The sequence below is a fragment of the Ahaetulla prasina genome, chromosome 2, assembly GCF_028640845.1.
Source record: "Ahaetulla prasina isolate Xishuangbanna chromosome 2, ASM2864084v1, whole genome shotgun sequence".
Classification (NCBI taxonomy): domain Eukaryota; kingdom Metazoa; phylum Chordata; class Lepidosauria; order Squamata; family Colubridae; genus Ahaetulla; species Ahaetulla prasina.
The window spans coordinates 18,612,685-18,627,074 of NC_080540.1; the positions used below are offsets into that span (position 1 = coordinate 18,612,685).

The 14,390-nt window shown below is 40.4% G+C and overlaps 1 protein-coding gene across 1 annotated transcript; it reads left to right on the top strand.

Annotated features, from left to right (window-relative positions):
* The first annotated feature begins 231 nt into the window (after positions 1-231).
* On the top strand, positions 232-8,922 carry LOC131192388 (uncharacterized). The gene is made up of 4 exons (XM_058171496.1): positions 232-347; positions 4,414-5,487; positions 7,336-7,442; positions 8,607-8,922. The coding sequence occupies exons 1-4, from the start codon at positions 278-280 to the stop codon at positions 8,721-8,723; spliced, it is 1,368 nt and encodes a 455-aa protein (XP_058027479.1). The 5' UTR covers positions 232-277; the 3' UTR covers positions 8,724-8,922.
* Positions 8,923-14,390: the final 5,468 nt, after the last annotated feature.

Consider the following 14,390-nt stretch of genomic DNA (forward strand, 5'->3'; position numbering starts at 1 on the left):
TCATGAAACAGTGAAGAGGAGATTAATCACATTCGCTCTTTGAAGCACTCATACACAGCCCTGCCCTTGTTCTGTGGTCCATTAACTTGAATAAACTGTGACACACCTTCCTGATCCAAAGAGGCCTAGTTGCCCTCACCCACTATTATAGATATGACTGTTTAATAATTATGCCTGCAGGTGCCAGATAAGGGTTTCTCATTTGGTAACTAACTATAAAAAGTAGGAAGAGTCCTCTCAGGAGCTATCACTCTTGATTAGACCTGGGATAGCTGCAATGGACAACCGGGCACTAAGACCTAAGCATTTCTTATGGATTATATTGCCCGTGTGCCTTCACTTGACAGGTAAGAATTTTTGCCTTCCATTCCTCAAGTCACTTAGAGAGCAGGTCCTTTGCGTATCATTCCTATGGATAAAGAGTTAAAGTTCCATGGCGGGGGGAATGGAAATCAAGGGTGGGAGATTGCAAAAACTTTCCCCTTCTTCCTCCCTTCTCTCAATGGAGATTTGATCTCGGAGATAATAACAGTTGAAGGGTAGACGAGTCAGGATCACAGTCTCAAGAAAGGAAAAACGAGGGGAGGTTCTAACTTATTCCATTTGGTAAAAGGTAATATGTTTGATGGGGACACAATGGTTCAGTGGTTAAAGATGCTGAGCTTGTCATCTGGAAAGCTGCCAGCGCAAGTTCAAGACCCCAGCGCTATGCAACAGGGTGAGCTCCCGTTTCTTGCCTGAATTCCTGTCCACCTAGAGTAGCAGTTCGAAAGCATGCAAATGCAAGCAGATAAATTGGTACCACTTCGGTGGGAAAGTAACAGCATTCCTTGCACCTCAGTGTATCATCATGCTAGCCACATGACCAATGGAAATACCTTTGGACAACATAGCTCGCTCGACTAAGAAACAGACATGAGCACGCACCTCCTAGAATTGGACACAACTGGACAGGGGAAACCTTTTTTTTTTTTTTTTGTTTACATTTATACCCCGCCCTTCTCCGAAGACTCAGGGCGGCTTACAGTGTATAGGGCAATAGTCTCATTCTATTTGTATATATTTTTACAAAGTCAACTTATTGCCCCCCCAACAATCTGGGTCCTCATTTTACCTACCTTATAAAGGATGGAAGGCTGAGTCAACCTTGGGCCGGACTTGAACCTGCAGTAATTGCAGGCTTTGTGTTCTTAATAACAGGTCTTAATAACAGGCCTTACCAGCCTGAGCTATCCGGCCCTTTACCGTTACTGTATCTTTATTATACTTTATAAGTGTACTTTGAAGGAGAAGAGAATTTTGATGAAGTTCAAATGGCTGGCGTGTGTGATATTCTTTCTCTGAGTTACATCAATGTATGAAAATTGAAAGGAATTCCCGAATACCAGAATATGTGAGCACATGGCAGAAAAGCAGAAGGTTATTTTTGTGGTTAGAGATTTAAAAAAAAACCCGAAAAATTACAAGGCAGGTATTGGTACATCCCTATTTAAATATTCATAACTGAATTGAGCTCTGATCATCATGATAGCATGCACCAGCCAATAGCAGTCTTCCAATATCTTTTTTTTAATAAAAGTTTTTTATTTTTTTCAAACACACATACAAACAAACAAACAATACATTTTTTCTAAACAGAGTATTGGCCGAGTCAAAATTTGTACTTTTTTTGCTTTCTCCAACACCATTTTATATATTTCACTTTTCGCCATAAAATTCTTTGTCTCTAATTTTTTGTTTTATTTTCCTTCTATGTCTTCTAATATATAAAAAATATTACCATTTGCCCTTAATCTCTAATCTTAATCAATTTTTCTTTTTCCACTCCCCCCTTTACTTTTTTCAAATTGAAACCCTTTAAATTGAAATCAATCATTTTTTTCTAAAATCTAAACCTAACTCTAAATTATCTTATTCAAATATTCTCCCATTAGTCCTTTTCACAATATAATATAATTTCAAATATTTTCCCTATATTCCATCATTCCAATTATAAATATTTAGCATTCAGCAGTTTTGCATATATCCATCTTTTCCATTTCTTCTTCTTTTTTTTATCAGTTTAGCCAAATGGTAGCAGTCTTCCAATATCTGAGGGGCTGTCACAGAGAAGAGGGAGTCAAGCTATTCTCAAAAGCACCTGAGAGGATAGAGAAGAAGTAACAAATGGAAGCTTATCAAGGAGGGAAACAACCTAGAACTAGGGAGAAATTTCCTGACAGTGAGAACAATTAATCAGTGGATTGGCTTTCCTTCAGAAGCTGTGGGGTTACTAGAGGTTTTTAAGAAGAGATTGGACAGCTCTTAAGAAGAGATTGGACAGCTATTTGTTTGAAATAGCACAAGGTCTCCCTCTTGAGCAGAGAGTTGGGCTAGAAGTTCTCCGAGGTCCCTTCTAACTCTGTTATTTTGTATTCTATCCCCATCGTCTTCCCAACCTTGCCTGAAAGACAATTACTGTAAGTAAATACAGTTCAATGCAATTTCATGGCTCTACAATTGGGAGTCCCAAACGTGTAGAAGACCTCATCTTGACTATGAACTACGATTTTATTTAGCCCATCTTCCTTACATTAATTCTTTAGATTAGCCTGTTGAACATGGGAAATTTGGAAGTAGAAAATGATTAGGCAGCATCTCAACAATTTTAGTTCAAAAGTCCTCTTGTATCACTCAATCAAATTCAGCTATGCAACTTTTCCATCATGATCCACTCTAGATATTTTTATTCTATAAACATCCCAGAATTTCCATTTTGGTTGGGAATGTGAGGAATTGGAGCGTTCAAAGCCTTCTAGTAAAGACCAGGAGGGGAAGAATGATGACCTGGGATTTAATGTATAGGGGGAAATTTTGATTATGACAGTCCAGGGACTGTTCTGAGGCTAAACATCATAATTTAAAAGTCTATACTAGAATAATTGTGTGCTTGGCACAATAAGAATGTAAAAACACTATATTGTGTTATACTAACCACTGGGGCTGCGAAGTACGATCTGGAAAATTATAAGGCCATTTAAGAGAGAGAGAGACAAACAATATATTTACACAGCTTCACTTTTTATTCTCCAAACAACATCCTATTGGGGTTGGGTGACCAATAAAGGGAGGAGGAAGAGGCAACACTGAAAAATATTACCTCCATAGCAATGGGCTGGGTGTGGATTGAAGTTTGAGTCATAATCAGTGGTGGGATTCAGCCACTTCACACCACTTCGGGAGAACCAGTTGTTAACTTTCTGAGCAGTTTGGTGAACTGGTTGTTGGAAGAAATCATTAAGGCAGAGAATCTGTTGTTAAATTATTTGAATCCCACCACTGGTCATAATCCAATATATGCACCAAAATAGGACCCCGGTTGTTGCTGCCCTAGTGGTGCAGTGGTTAAGGTGCAGTACTGCAGGCAAACTCTGCCCACAGTTTGGAATTCGATCCTGACTGGCTCAAGGTTGATTCAGTCTTCCATGCATCCCAAGTTGGTAAAATTAAGATTATTTGGGGCAATATGCAAATAATGCTGACATTGTAAACTTTCCAGAGAATTCTGTAAAGTGCTATAGGGCAGTATATGCAGCGGTGGGATTCAAGTAATTTAACAATCGGTTCTCTGCCCTCATGATTTCTTCCAACAACCAGTTTGCCAAACTGCTCAGAAAGTTAACAACCGGTTCTCCCGAAGTGGTGCAAACTGGCTGAATCCCACCACTGAGTAAATATGCCTAAAAGCTATTGCTATAGTTATCAAAAGTAGTATTAATTGATGGGTTAAATCATTTTAGATTGAATTTTTTAAAAACCCTCAGATTAATTAAACAGCAGATGTATTGATATGGAATATATTCCTAAATACACATATTTTTTTTAAAAAAACCTATACAGGTAGTCCTCAACTTACAACAGTCCATTTATTGACTGTTCATAGTTACAACAGCATTGAAAAAAGTGACTCTCAACCATATTTCACGCTTACGACCTTTGCAGCATCCCCATGATCATGTGATCAAAATTCAGATGCTTTGACTCATATTTATGACGGTTGCAGTTCCTGGGTCATGTGATCCCCTTTTGCGAACTTCTGACAAGCAAAGTCAATGGGGCAGCCAGATTCACTTAATAACCAGGTTACTAACTTATCAACATCAGTGATTCAGTTAACAACTGTGGCAAGAAAGGTTGCAAAATGGGGCAAAATTCACTTAACAAATGGCTCACTTAACAACAGAATTTTGGGCTCCATTGTGGTCGTAAATTGAGGATTACCCGTACAGGATATCTCATCTTAGCAGCGGGATGCCTCTTTGTCTCCCTCACATAGCCAGGGATTCCTTTTCTAAGATGAGGCCTGCTGTGATGCCTGAACCATCTGACCATCTGCTGCTTATTTCTAAATGTTTCTATTTCCTCCATATTCAGGCTCAACTCTTGCCACTCCAACAGGAAGCCCTGAAGCAACTTTATCAAGCAGGACCCTCAGCGCATCTTTCGGTTCCCCCACTGGCTCAGCATTTCCCACCAACCCGATCTCCAGCAACCCAACAGCTACTCACCTCAACTCTATCAAAACAAACATCCCAACCCCAGGAATTTCCTCTGGTGTATCTTCTCTCTCTGGTTCAATCACCCCAATTTCCTCCCATCCCAGTGTCCCCGGCTCGGTATTGTCCACCCATCCTGGCTTGACCAATTCAATACCTTTGAACCCAGGTTCCACCAACGTCCAAACAAGCATCCCAACCTCAGGAATTTCCTCTGGCATATCTGTCAACCCTGGTTCATTCAGCCCAATTTCCTCCCATCCCAGTGTCCCCGGCTCAGTATTGTCTACCCATCCTGGCTTGACCAATTCAATACCTTTGAACCCAGGTTCCACCAACGTCCAAACAAGCATCCCAACTTCAGGAATTTCCTCTGGTTTATCTGTCAACCCTGGTTTAATCAGCCCAATTTCCTCCCATCCCAGTGTCCCCGGCTCAGTATTGTCTACCCATCCTGGCTTGACCAATTCAATACCTTTGAACCCAGGTTCCACCAACTTCCAAACCAGCATCCCAATCTCAGGAATTTCCTCTGGTGTATCTTCCAACTCTGGTTCAATCAGCCAAATTTCCTCCCATCCCAGCATCCCTGCCTCAGTCTTGTCCACCCATCTTGGCTTGACCAATTCAGTATCCTTGAACCCTGGCTCCACCAACTTCCAAACAAGCATCGCGACATCAGGAATTTCCCCTGGTGTATCTTCCAACTCTGGTTCCACTAACTCAGGTTCATCCTCTTACCCAGTTAGCATTTCTACAAACAATTCTCCAGTGAATACTTTCACCACTCTTCCCACGTTACCTGGCTACCCTTCCCAAACTTTATCTGGCTCAAGCACCACCATATCTCCTTTGCCAGAGCCAACTTCCAGCATTACAACTTTTACCAACTCACCTGGCTCTATTGGGTCCTCAGGTTCAGCACCTACTGGATCCACATCTAACAGCACAGGTAGGCTTATTTCTTTGTACCACCATATTTAAATTTACAAAACAAAAATGCCTTCAGATGTGATTCATTAACTAGCAGCACTGCCCATAAAAGTGCTGTTTAGACCATTTGTATAAAGGTTTACTTTCTGTCCACATACTAGAAGGAGTGAGGAGAAGAAGCCTAAATTAAGGCTTTCAGCTCAGTGGCTAAGACACTGAGCTTGTCAATCGAAAGGTTGGCAGTTCAGCGGTTCGAATCTCTAGTGCCACGTAACAGGGTGAGCTCCCGTTACTTGTCTCGGCTTCTGCCAACCTAGCAGTTCGAAATCATGTAAAAAATGCAAGTAGAAAAATAGGGACCACCTTTGGTGGGAAGGTAAAAACGTTTGGTATGCCTTTGGCGTTTAGTCATGCCGGCCGCATGACCACAGAGACGTCTTCAGACAGCACTGACTCTTCGGCTTTGAAATCGAGATGAGCACCACCCCCTAGAGTCAGGATCGACTAGCATATATGTGCGAGGGGAACCTTTAACAATATGATTTTTAGCTTCTTTTGAATAAAGACGACCTTATAATATTTCTGGTTTGATTCCATTGTTAAATTTCCTTCACTGTTAGATTTCTTTCCCCTGATATTCAGCTGGAAACTGCTTCCAATAATTTAAATCAGGGGTCTCCAACCTTGGTCCCTTTAAGACTTGTGGACTTCAACTCCCAGAGTTCCCTGGCTGAGGGACTCTGGGAGTTGAAGTCCACAAGTCTTAAAGGGACCAAGGTTGGAGACCCCTGATTTAAATCAAGTATTCTATGACTACAAGGTCAAAAAAAAATCTTGACCTTCAGTGTGACAAACTTTCATATCTTTTAAAACAGCTATCACATCCTTGGCCAGACTATCAGTGATAAACATTCTCACCAATGTGGGGTCCTTGGTGTTTTCTGAGTTTGACTGTTTCTCATCATGATGTTACCGAGTTTGATAATGAAAGGTTCATTACCACAGTTTAATCCTGAGCTACAAATATTGTCTTCTATTGATTCCTATCAATTTCAATTTGTCTTTGGTGGGTTTTGTTTCTAGTCCTCATTGCCCTTTCTTGAATCTGCTTGTCTGAATCCTAGTTTTAAAATGGTGTTCCAGACTGGACATAATATTTGTGACGTTGTCTTGCTGATGCATAATAATATAATACAAATATTTTCTCTCTTGGCAAAGCCAATCCACCCTAATCACTTAGGTGAGATTGAAAGGGGAAAAGAAATGTGATGAATAAAAATAAATACATTTTAAATACTTTGTTAAAGTTTATAAAACTCACAAAACTCACACAAAGTAATAAAGAGCAGAAGCAATAAAGAAGGATAGAAGACAAAAACAAAGATGGAGGAAAAATATTAAAAAGGGAGAAAAAAAATAGAAGACCTCCTTTGCAGCAAATATAAGCAAAGTACAAAATCATCTTACTGTATGATTACATTTAAAAACTTACTTTTTTATTACCCTTTTTGTCTAATCCTCAAAACCATAAATTATAAGTGCATTTTTTCCCTGCTTTATGCAAAACATCTATAAGAGGTTTTCCGTCAACCATAAATGTAGAAAATGTTCTTTCTCTAATGAAAGCACCTCTGCAAGTTCCATCACTTTTGCAAACAATTTGGCAAATACATTTTTGTTGATGTAGCTTGGAATTATATCACCTTTTCTGTAGCCACTCACACTGCTGACTTGGATTCAGTCACTTTTATTCCAAGAACTATAGATCCAATATAGATAGGAAGAGAATGCTTGCTATGTATTTCTTTATCCTAACATCTTCATGACATGATTTACTAAACTCAGAAATCTTTTCTCTTCCCCATAGTTTCCCTCAAGCCTGGAGATGAAGCTGGTCTCACCTATTGGATTATTATTCTGATTTGCGTAGTCTGTATCGGAGCTGTTTTTTTGATGCTTTGCTTCAGTTTCTTGGTAAGAAATGGGGGATTGGGGGAAATTTCTGTTCAGGAGTTGGGAAGGGGACACAATTGGGCAGGGGTGAAATGCTCCCGGTTCAGACCGGATCACCCGATCTGGTAGCGATTATGGCAGGTGGTTCGGAGAACCAGTAGCAATCGCGGTGCGAGGCTCCGCCCACCCGCCCATCGTTACTTCTACCCTCTGCCCATGCGCAGAAAAATTCAAGTGTGGTTGAATTCAAATGCAGTTTAGGATAAATTCAGGTTTTCTCCAAAGCCTAAGAATTGTCCAAATACTGCAGTGGCATAGGAATGGAATGGAATGGAATGGAATGGAATGGAATGGAATGGAAGGGAATGGAAGGGAAGGGAAGGGAAGGGAAGGGAAGGGAAGGGAAGGGAAGGGAATGGCCAATTATGATTAGATACTCAAGGAATTTGTCTCCGGTGCATAAACTCTGTGTTTTCACTCAAAAAAACCAAAGTAATAATAATCCTAATAACAAAGTAATTCTAATCATAATGATACCAATAAGAGAAGGTAGTGGAACAGGTGAGAAGGATAATAGTAATACAGCCATACTACATGGGTAAATATATTTAGACATAAAACAATGCTGCGGGAATTAAGTGTTCAGCAGAGTGATGGCATGAGGGAAAAAAATCTGTCTCTGTGTCTAGTTGTTTCGGCATCCAATGCCCTGTTGCAGCATCCCGAGGGGAAGAGTAGAAACAGTTTATGAATCCAAACAAAGCTGTTTTGGAAACTGAGAGTTGTGGTGTTGAATGATTCCATTTTCTCCAGCCCTTTTGACAATTCTACTGATAGCTTGTGAGCAGCACAGAAGTAAAGTCTCTTAAATCCTTACAAGAACACAGAAAGGGCAGGCTGAACATAACTGTGGAGCTTGGGACCAGCACAGAAGAAACTCCACAAACGATAATTGATCTGTGGGGTGCGTCTTCAGATCTATCTGTATCTGTGATCTCCCCAGGATCAGTCTATCCTGCTTTTCCACCAGGAGGATCAATATATAAGAAACAAAAACATACGTGTTTGACAGAAACCAGCCCTGTTTGCAGAAGAGTTGTGACTGATATATGAATTGTATATACTGTCACTTCTGTTTTATCCTTAAACTCACTCACATCTTGTTTCCTTCTATCTTTCCTGTAGCTTTGTTATTGTTTACGACAAGGGAACACCAGTCCTGTCTGCTTCCCTATGTACCAGACCCACAACATTCCCCAAACCTACCAGAGTTCCTGTCAAGGAAGAAAACAATCTTCTTGATCTTAGCCTTACACCAAATTACAATAAGCTTCTTGAAACTGTTCCTGGACTTCTTGAGAACTTCCTCTTCTTCAGGATGGAACTGCTGTAGCTTTCCTCTTGCTTGGGTGACAACCATGGAATAGTGAAGACAGTTGTGGATTCATATATTCCAATTTATATATTCTGCTGTGGTTCCTTCTGTTGTTTCAGACCAATAAAGACAATTAGGACCATGCACTATGAGATACGCATAAGATCAATGATATTGTGGAGACAGGAAGATACTAATTGAGAACTTGGGAAACTGTGGTTTAAATCCTTGCTTAGCCATTGAGTGCATTAGCTCATCCTGAGCCAATTAAATATCACTCAGCCCTTCAAAGGCAGTCCAGACCAGGAAACCAAAGGTATCTATGCTAATAATAATTTTAGTATAAGGTTGCAGTAACAGAATCTGGCAAGTCTGAATGTGCTTCTCCGCTCCCTTCAATCAATCAGAATAGAGCTGGAAGGGAACTTGGAGGTCCTCTAGTCCAACCGCCTGCTCACACAGGAGACCTATACTAGGGATTCAAACCGCTGAACTGCCGACCTTTCTGATCGACAAGCTCAGCGTCTTAGCCACTGAGCCACCTAGCCAGGCAGGGAAAACCTTCTTTCTTCCTCCATATAGATGACCGTAGTCTTGGGATTTTTCTGATCAGGGCAGAAAGGTGGAATTTTTTTTGTCCCGCATGCAACAATTTATATCTTTCTTCTCTTTGTCAACTACACAGACAGAGGAGAGTAATAAGTATTACTATTAGTCCTTGTGGTGTGCAGTTAGCACCCTTGACATTATGCAGCTTAAAAGGTTTCCTTTCCCTGGTGTGATACAAATGCATAATGTGATGATAGGTACTGAGCCTGAAGGGAAGAAAGACACTCCAGATGTAACAGGTGATTTTTCCAGGATGACAGCTAAATGTTGAAGCCCTGGGATTTAAGATGCTCTTATAAGGTTGATACTCACTTGAGTCAAGCTCAATTCCTGCAACATCAGGTCCTTATGATTTTTTGGAAGTGGCTTCCCACTGCCTTCCTCTGCAGTGTTTTTTTCAGTTTCCTAGTCTAACTTGCAACTCTCCGATTTCCTGATAGTTTCTCATCGAAAGACCAGCTTGACCCTTCTCAATTTTTGAAATCAGCCAGAATTGGCTAGGTATTGCCAAGCCACCTGCCTGGAAGGCAGTTAAAAGATCCAGTATCTGATGGTTACACCAGAACTTTGTGTGATCAAAAGAGAAAAAAAAATCTTATTGTAATGGAGCTACCCAAGCCAAGAGATGTTGATTTATGATTAAGAAACTCAGGTTGGATTTGTACAACATGCAGATGATGCATCACAAATAGAATGAAGTACTTTATGGTTCATCACTCTGCAATACCTTGGGTATTGTCTATGCCAGGGGTCTGCAAACTTGGCTCTTTTAAGACTTGTGGACTTCAACTCTGAGAGTCCACAAGTCTTAAAAGAGCCAAGTTTGCAGACCCCTGGTCTATGCAAGTTGTGTGAACTGAGCAATCGCATTATAATGGTTTTTCCGGTGTTCATGGCATGCAAACGCAGCAGATTTTTCTTTTATTTATTAAACAAATATATATAGCTGCCTAACATACAGGTGGCTCCTGGCAGCTTACAATATTAAAAACCCACAACATTAAAAACTCCTAAATAGCTCCCGCCCTTCACCCACCCACTCCCACGATAGCAGCAATACAATCAAATCAACCATTTATATATAAGAAAAAAAAACAATAGGACAGGAACAGTAGGCACGTTTGTGCTCTTACGCATGCCCCTTATAGTCCTTTTAGGAATGGGGTGAGGTCAATAGTAGAAAGTTTTTGGTTAAAGCTTTTGGGATTATGAGAAGAGACCACAGAGTCCAAGCACTGATAACTCTGTTACAGAGTGTTCTGTGTTCCAAGCACTGATAACTCTGTTACAGAAGTCATATTTTCTGCAATCTAGATTGAAGCGGTTAACATTAAGTTTAAATCTATTGGTTGCTCTTGTATTATTGCAATTGAAGCTGAAGTAGTCTTTAACAGGAACGACATTACAATAGATGATTCTATGAGTTAAATTTAGGTCTTGTCGAAGGCGGCGGAGTTTGATCGACTCCATCCCCATTCATGGTCCCCAGGCCCATTGACAAAACCACATCTTCAGGGTCTTTCAGACAGGGTGTGGGCTAATTTTGTATTTCAGTGTGGGGGATGATGTTCCATAGAGAAGGGGCCACCATTGAGAAGAACTTTTTTTGTGGTCCCATCAGATGTACATCCCTAATAGATCACACCCACAGCATACCCTTTCTTCCCATCCCAGTGGGGTGGGTAGATGGAATAGTGATGAGGTGGTCCTTCAAATAGCCTGGTTGATTATCTGCTAACCTAGGTTTTGCATTTAAGATGTGGAAGCCCATTGTCAAGGTTCCAACTGACGAACCCAACCCAGCAAGCACCATCGAAATGATCCGGTCTCTTAGTGCAAAACTTTATTGAGTACATCATTTCAGCACAGAATGAAAGCAAAACCAGCTCTGGCTAATTCTCACACGATTCAACATACCGTATATACTCGAATATAAGCCGATCCGAGTATAAGCCGAGGTCCCCAATTTTACCCCAAAAACTGGGGTAAACTGGGGACTCGAGTATAAGCCGAGGGTGGGAAATGAGGCACCTACCGGTTGGGGAAACCCTCCCTCCCTCAGCTGAGAAGGCTGGCGGCTCCCCGCCCGCCTCTCACTGCACTCGCAGGGCTTCAGTCCGGTAAAATGTGAAAAAAAGAAAAAAAAAACTCGAGTATAAGCCGTATATACTCGAGTATAAGCCGAGGGGCTTAAAAAAAAAAAACTTGAGTATAAGCCGTATAGACCCGAGTATAAGCCGAGGGGACGTTTTTCAGCACAAAAAATGTGCTGAAAAACTCGGCTTATACTCGAGTATATACGGTAATTAAAGCATAGAATCCTCCCTCCCTCCTATTAGTTCAGGTCACATTGTCCAATTCAATGTCACAATATTGTTGTGAGAAGATGTCTTGAAAGTCTGGCCAACACCTGCAGCAGTGACGTTGGTTCTCATGGGCGGACTGCTTGATGTCTAAAACTCACATTCCAATTCCCCCTTCCTTTCCCCCACAGTTTGTTGGTAAGCTGAGAAGCAGCAAAAGTAAAAGCAGCCTGAGTACGCTCCGAAACTTGACACCCATATTGCTCACTTTGGCCAAGAAAAGGAAAGGAAAGTTCTGCCTACAAGAGACCAATCCGCAGAAAATCCCATGAAGCATTGACAATAGTTAACGTGATTTCTAAAAGGATAGGGGCTTAGATGGAAATAAGCCTCAAGGTAAACAATCCCACATCTTCGTAGGAGAGCTGAGGTGAGGAGGCTGCATCAACCTTACCCAATTTTGGCATTCCAAAAGGTTGTATGAACTTCAGCTGCCAGAATTCTCAGCAATTTCCACGCTAGAGAGTTCTGGGCATTGGAACACCCAGATAAGACAAGGCTAGGTCAACCGGAAGGAGCAAAGAAACAAGACGAAGGGAGGGGCTGAGTGACAGAGAAAGCCAAAGCTTTCTGAATTATATGCTTCTGCACAAACCTCTGCAAGAACAACTTTCTGCATTACAAAAAATGACTGGCAAAAAGAGAAAAACTAAAAGAAAAGAGAAAGTGAGGCAGGATTCCTTTTTGCTCTTGACTTTTTTTTACGTTGCTATATTTATTTGCTATTAAGACTAGATTCTCTTTCTCCTGCCCCTAGTAATTTATCATTTATCAACTGAGAAAATTGCCTTAGTTTTACGAAGAGAAATATAATCCTCCTTCAGGGGTGACTACTCTTAAATTCTGTGTCCTGCACCTTTTGGATAATTACAGGTCTCTTTGATCTCATTTTTTTTTTTTTTGCTGGAGATCAGTCTTCCCCAGGTGGATCTTCCTCTTTTCTGTGGACTTTTACTTCCCAAATTTTTCAGCAAATGGATGTTGGTCGGGAAACAAATCCACCCAGCTGGAGGACATTCAAATCAGGGAAGGCTAGTACAGTGGACTGGGCCCAGGGCTGGCAAGATAAGCCTAGTTGAAAATTACAGACCTATCTCTCTATGCTGTGTCTCATGCAAAGTAATGGAATCTATCATAAACCAATACATTACACTCCACCTTGAAACAAACAACCTTCTCTCTAATAAACAATTTGGTTTCAGAAAAAAATTGTCTTGTAACTTACAACTTCTTCATTGCAAAAACATATGGACTACCAACCTTGATCAAGGTAAAGCAATAGATGAAATCTACATAGACCTCTGCAAAGCTTTTGATTCATTAGTACATGATAAACTACTCCTCAAACTAAAATCCTACGGCATTTCGGGACCTCTTCACAATTGGATAAACGCCTTCCTGTCAAACAGACAACAAGTGGTCAAAATTGGTAACGCTATATCAAATCCTGTTCCTGTCAAAAGTGGCGTTCCCCAAGGTAGTGTTCTTGGTCCAACGCTCTTCATACTATACATAAATGATCTCTGTGACCTCATCTCAAGTTATTGTGTTCTCTTTGCTGACGATGTCAAACTATTTAATACCACAAACAATACTTCTACCCTTCAAGAAGACCTCGGCTTAGTTTCCGATTGGTCTAAAACTTGGCAACTCCAAATCTCTACCAGCAAATGCTCAGTCTTACATATTGGAAAAAAGAATCCTATCAACAAGTACAAACTTGATGGTCATTACCTTACTGACGACCCTCACCCTGTCAAAGATCTTGGAGTGCTCATATCAAATGACCTAAATGCCAAAGCCCACTGCAACTACATAGCAAAAAAGGCTCTAAAAGTAGTTAACCTAATTTTATGCAGCTTCTTTTCCAAAAACTCTACACTACTAACTAGAGCATACAAAACATTTGCCAGACCTATTCTTGAATACTGCTCATAGTCTGGAACCCGCACCACATCTCTGACATAAATACAATAGAACGAGTCCAGAAATATTTTACTAGAAGAGTTCTTCACTCCTCCGAAAACAACAAAATACCTTATTCCACCAGGCTTGAAATCCTGGGATTAGAAAACTTACAACTACGTCGACTTCGACATGACCTGTGTTTAACACACAAAATCATCTATTGCAATATCCTTCCTGTAAATGACTACTTCAGCTTCAATAGCAATATTACAAGAGCAAAAAATAGATTCAAGCTTAATGTCAACCGCTTCAAACTTGATTGCAGAAAATATGACTTCTGCAACAGAGTTGTTAATGCTTGGAACTCATTACCTGACTCCATAGTCTCTACAAAAAATCCCAAAATCTTCAACCAAAAACTGTCTACTATTGACCTCACCCCATTCCTAAAACGACTATAAGGGGCGTGCATAAGAGCACAAAAGTGCCTACCCTTCCTGTCCTATTGTTCTCTTTATTATATCTAATTAATATAGCTATGCATATCCTCTACTTATATATATATAATATATTTCATGATATGTTTTCTTTTTTTACTATGACAATGTTTATGTATACTGTTGTGACAAAATTAAATTAAAAAAAAGCCTCTTGTTAATGTAGCTCTTGATTTTCCAGTTACAAGCTTCTTTCTGTTATATTTCTTTCTTCTTT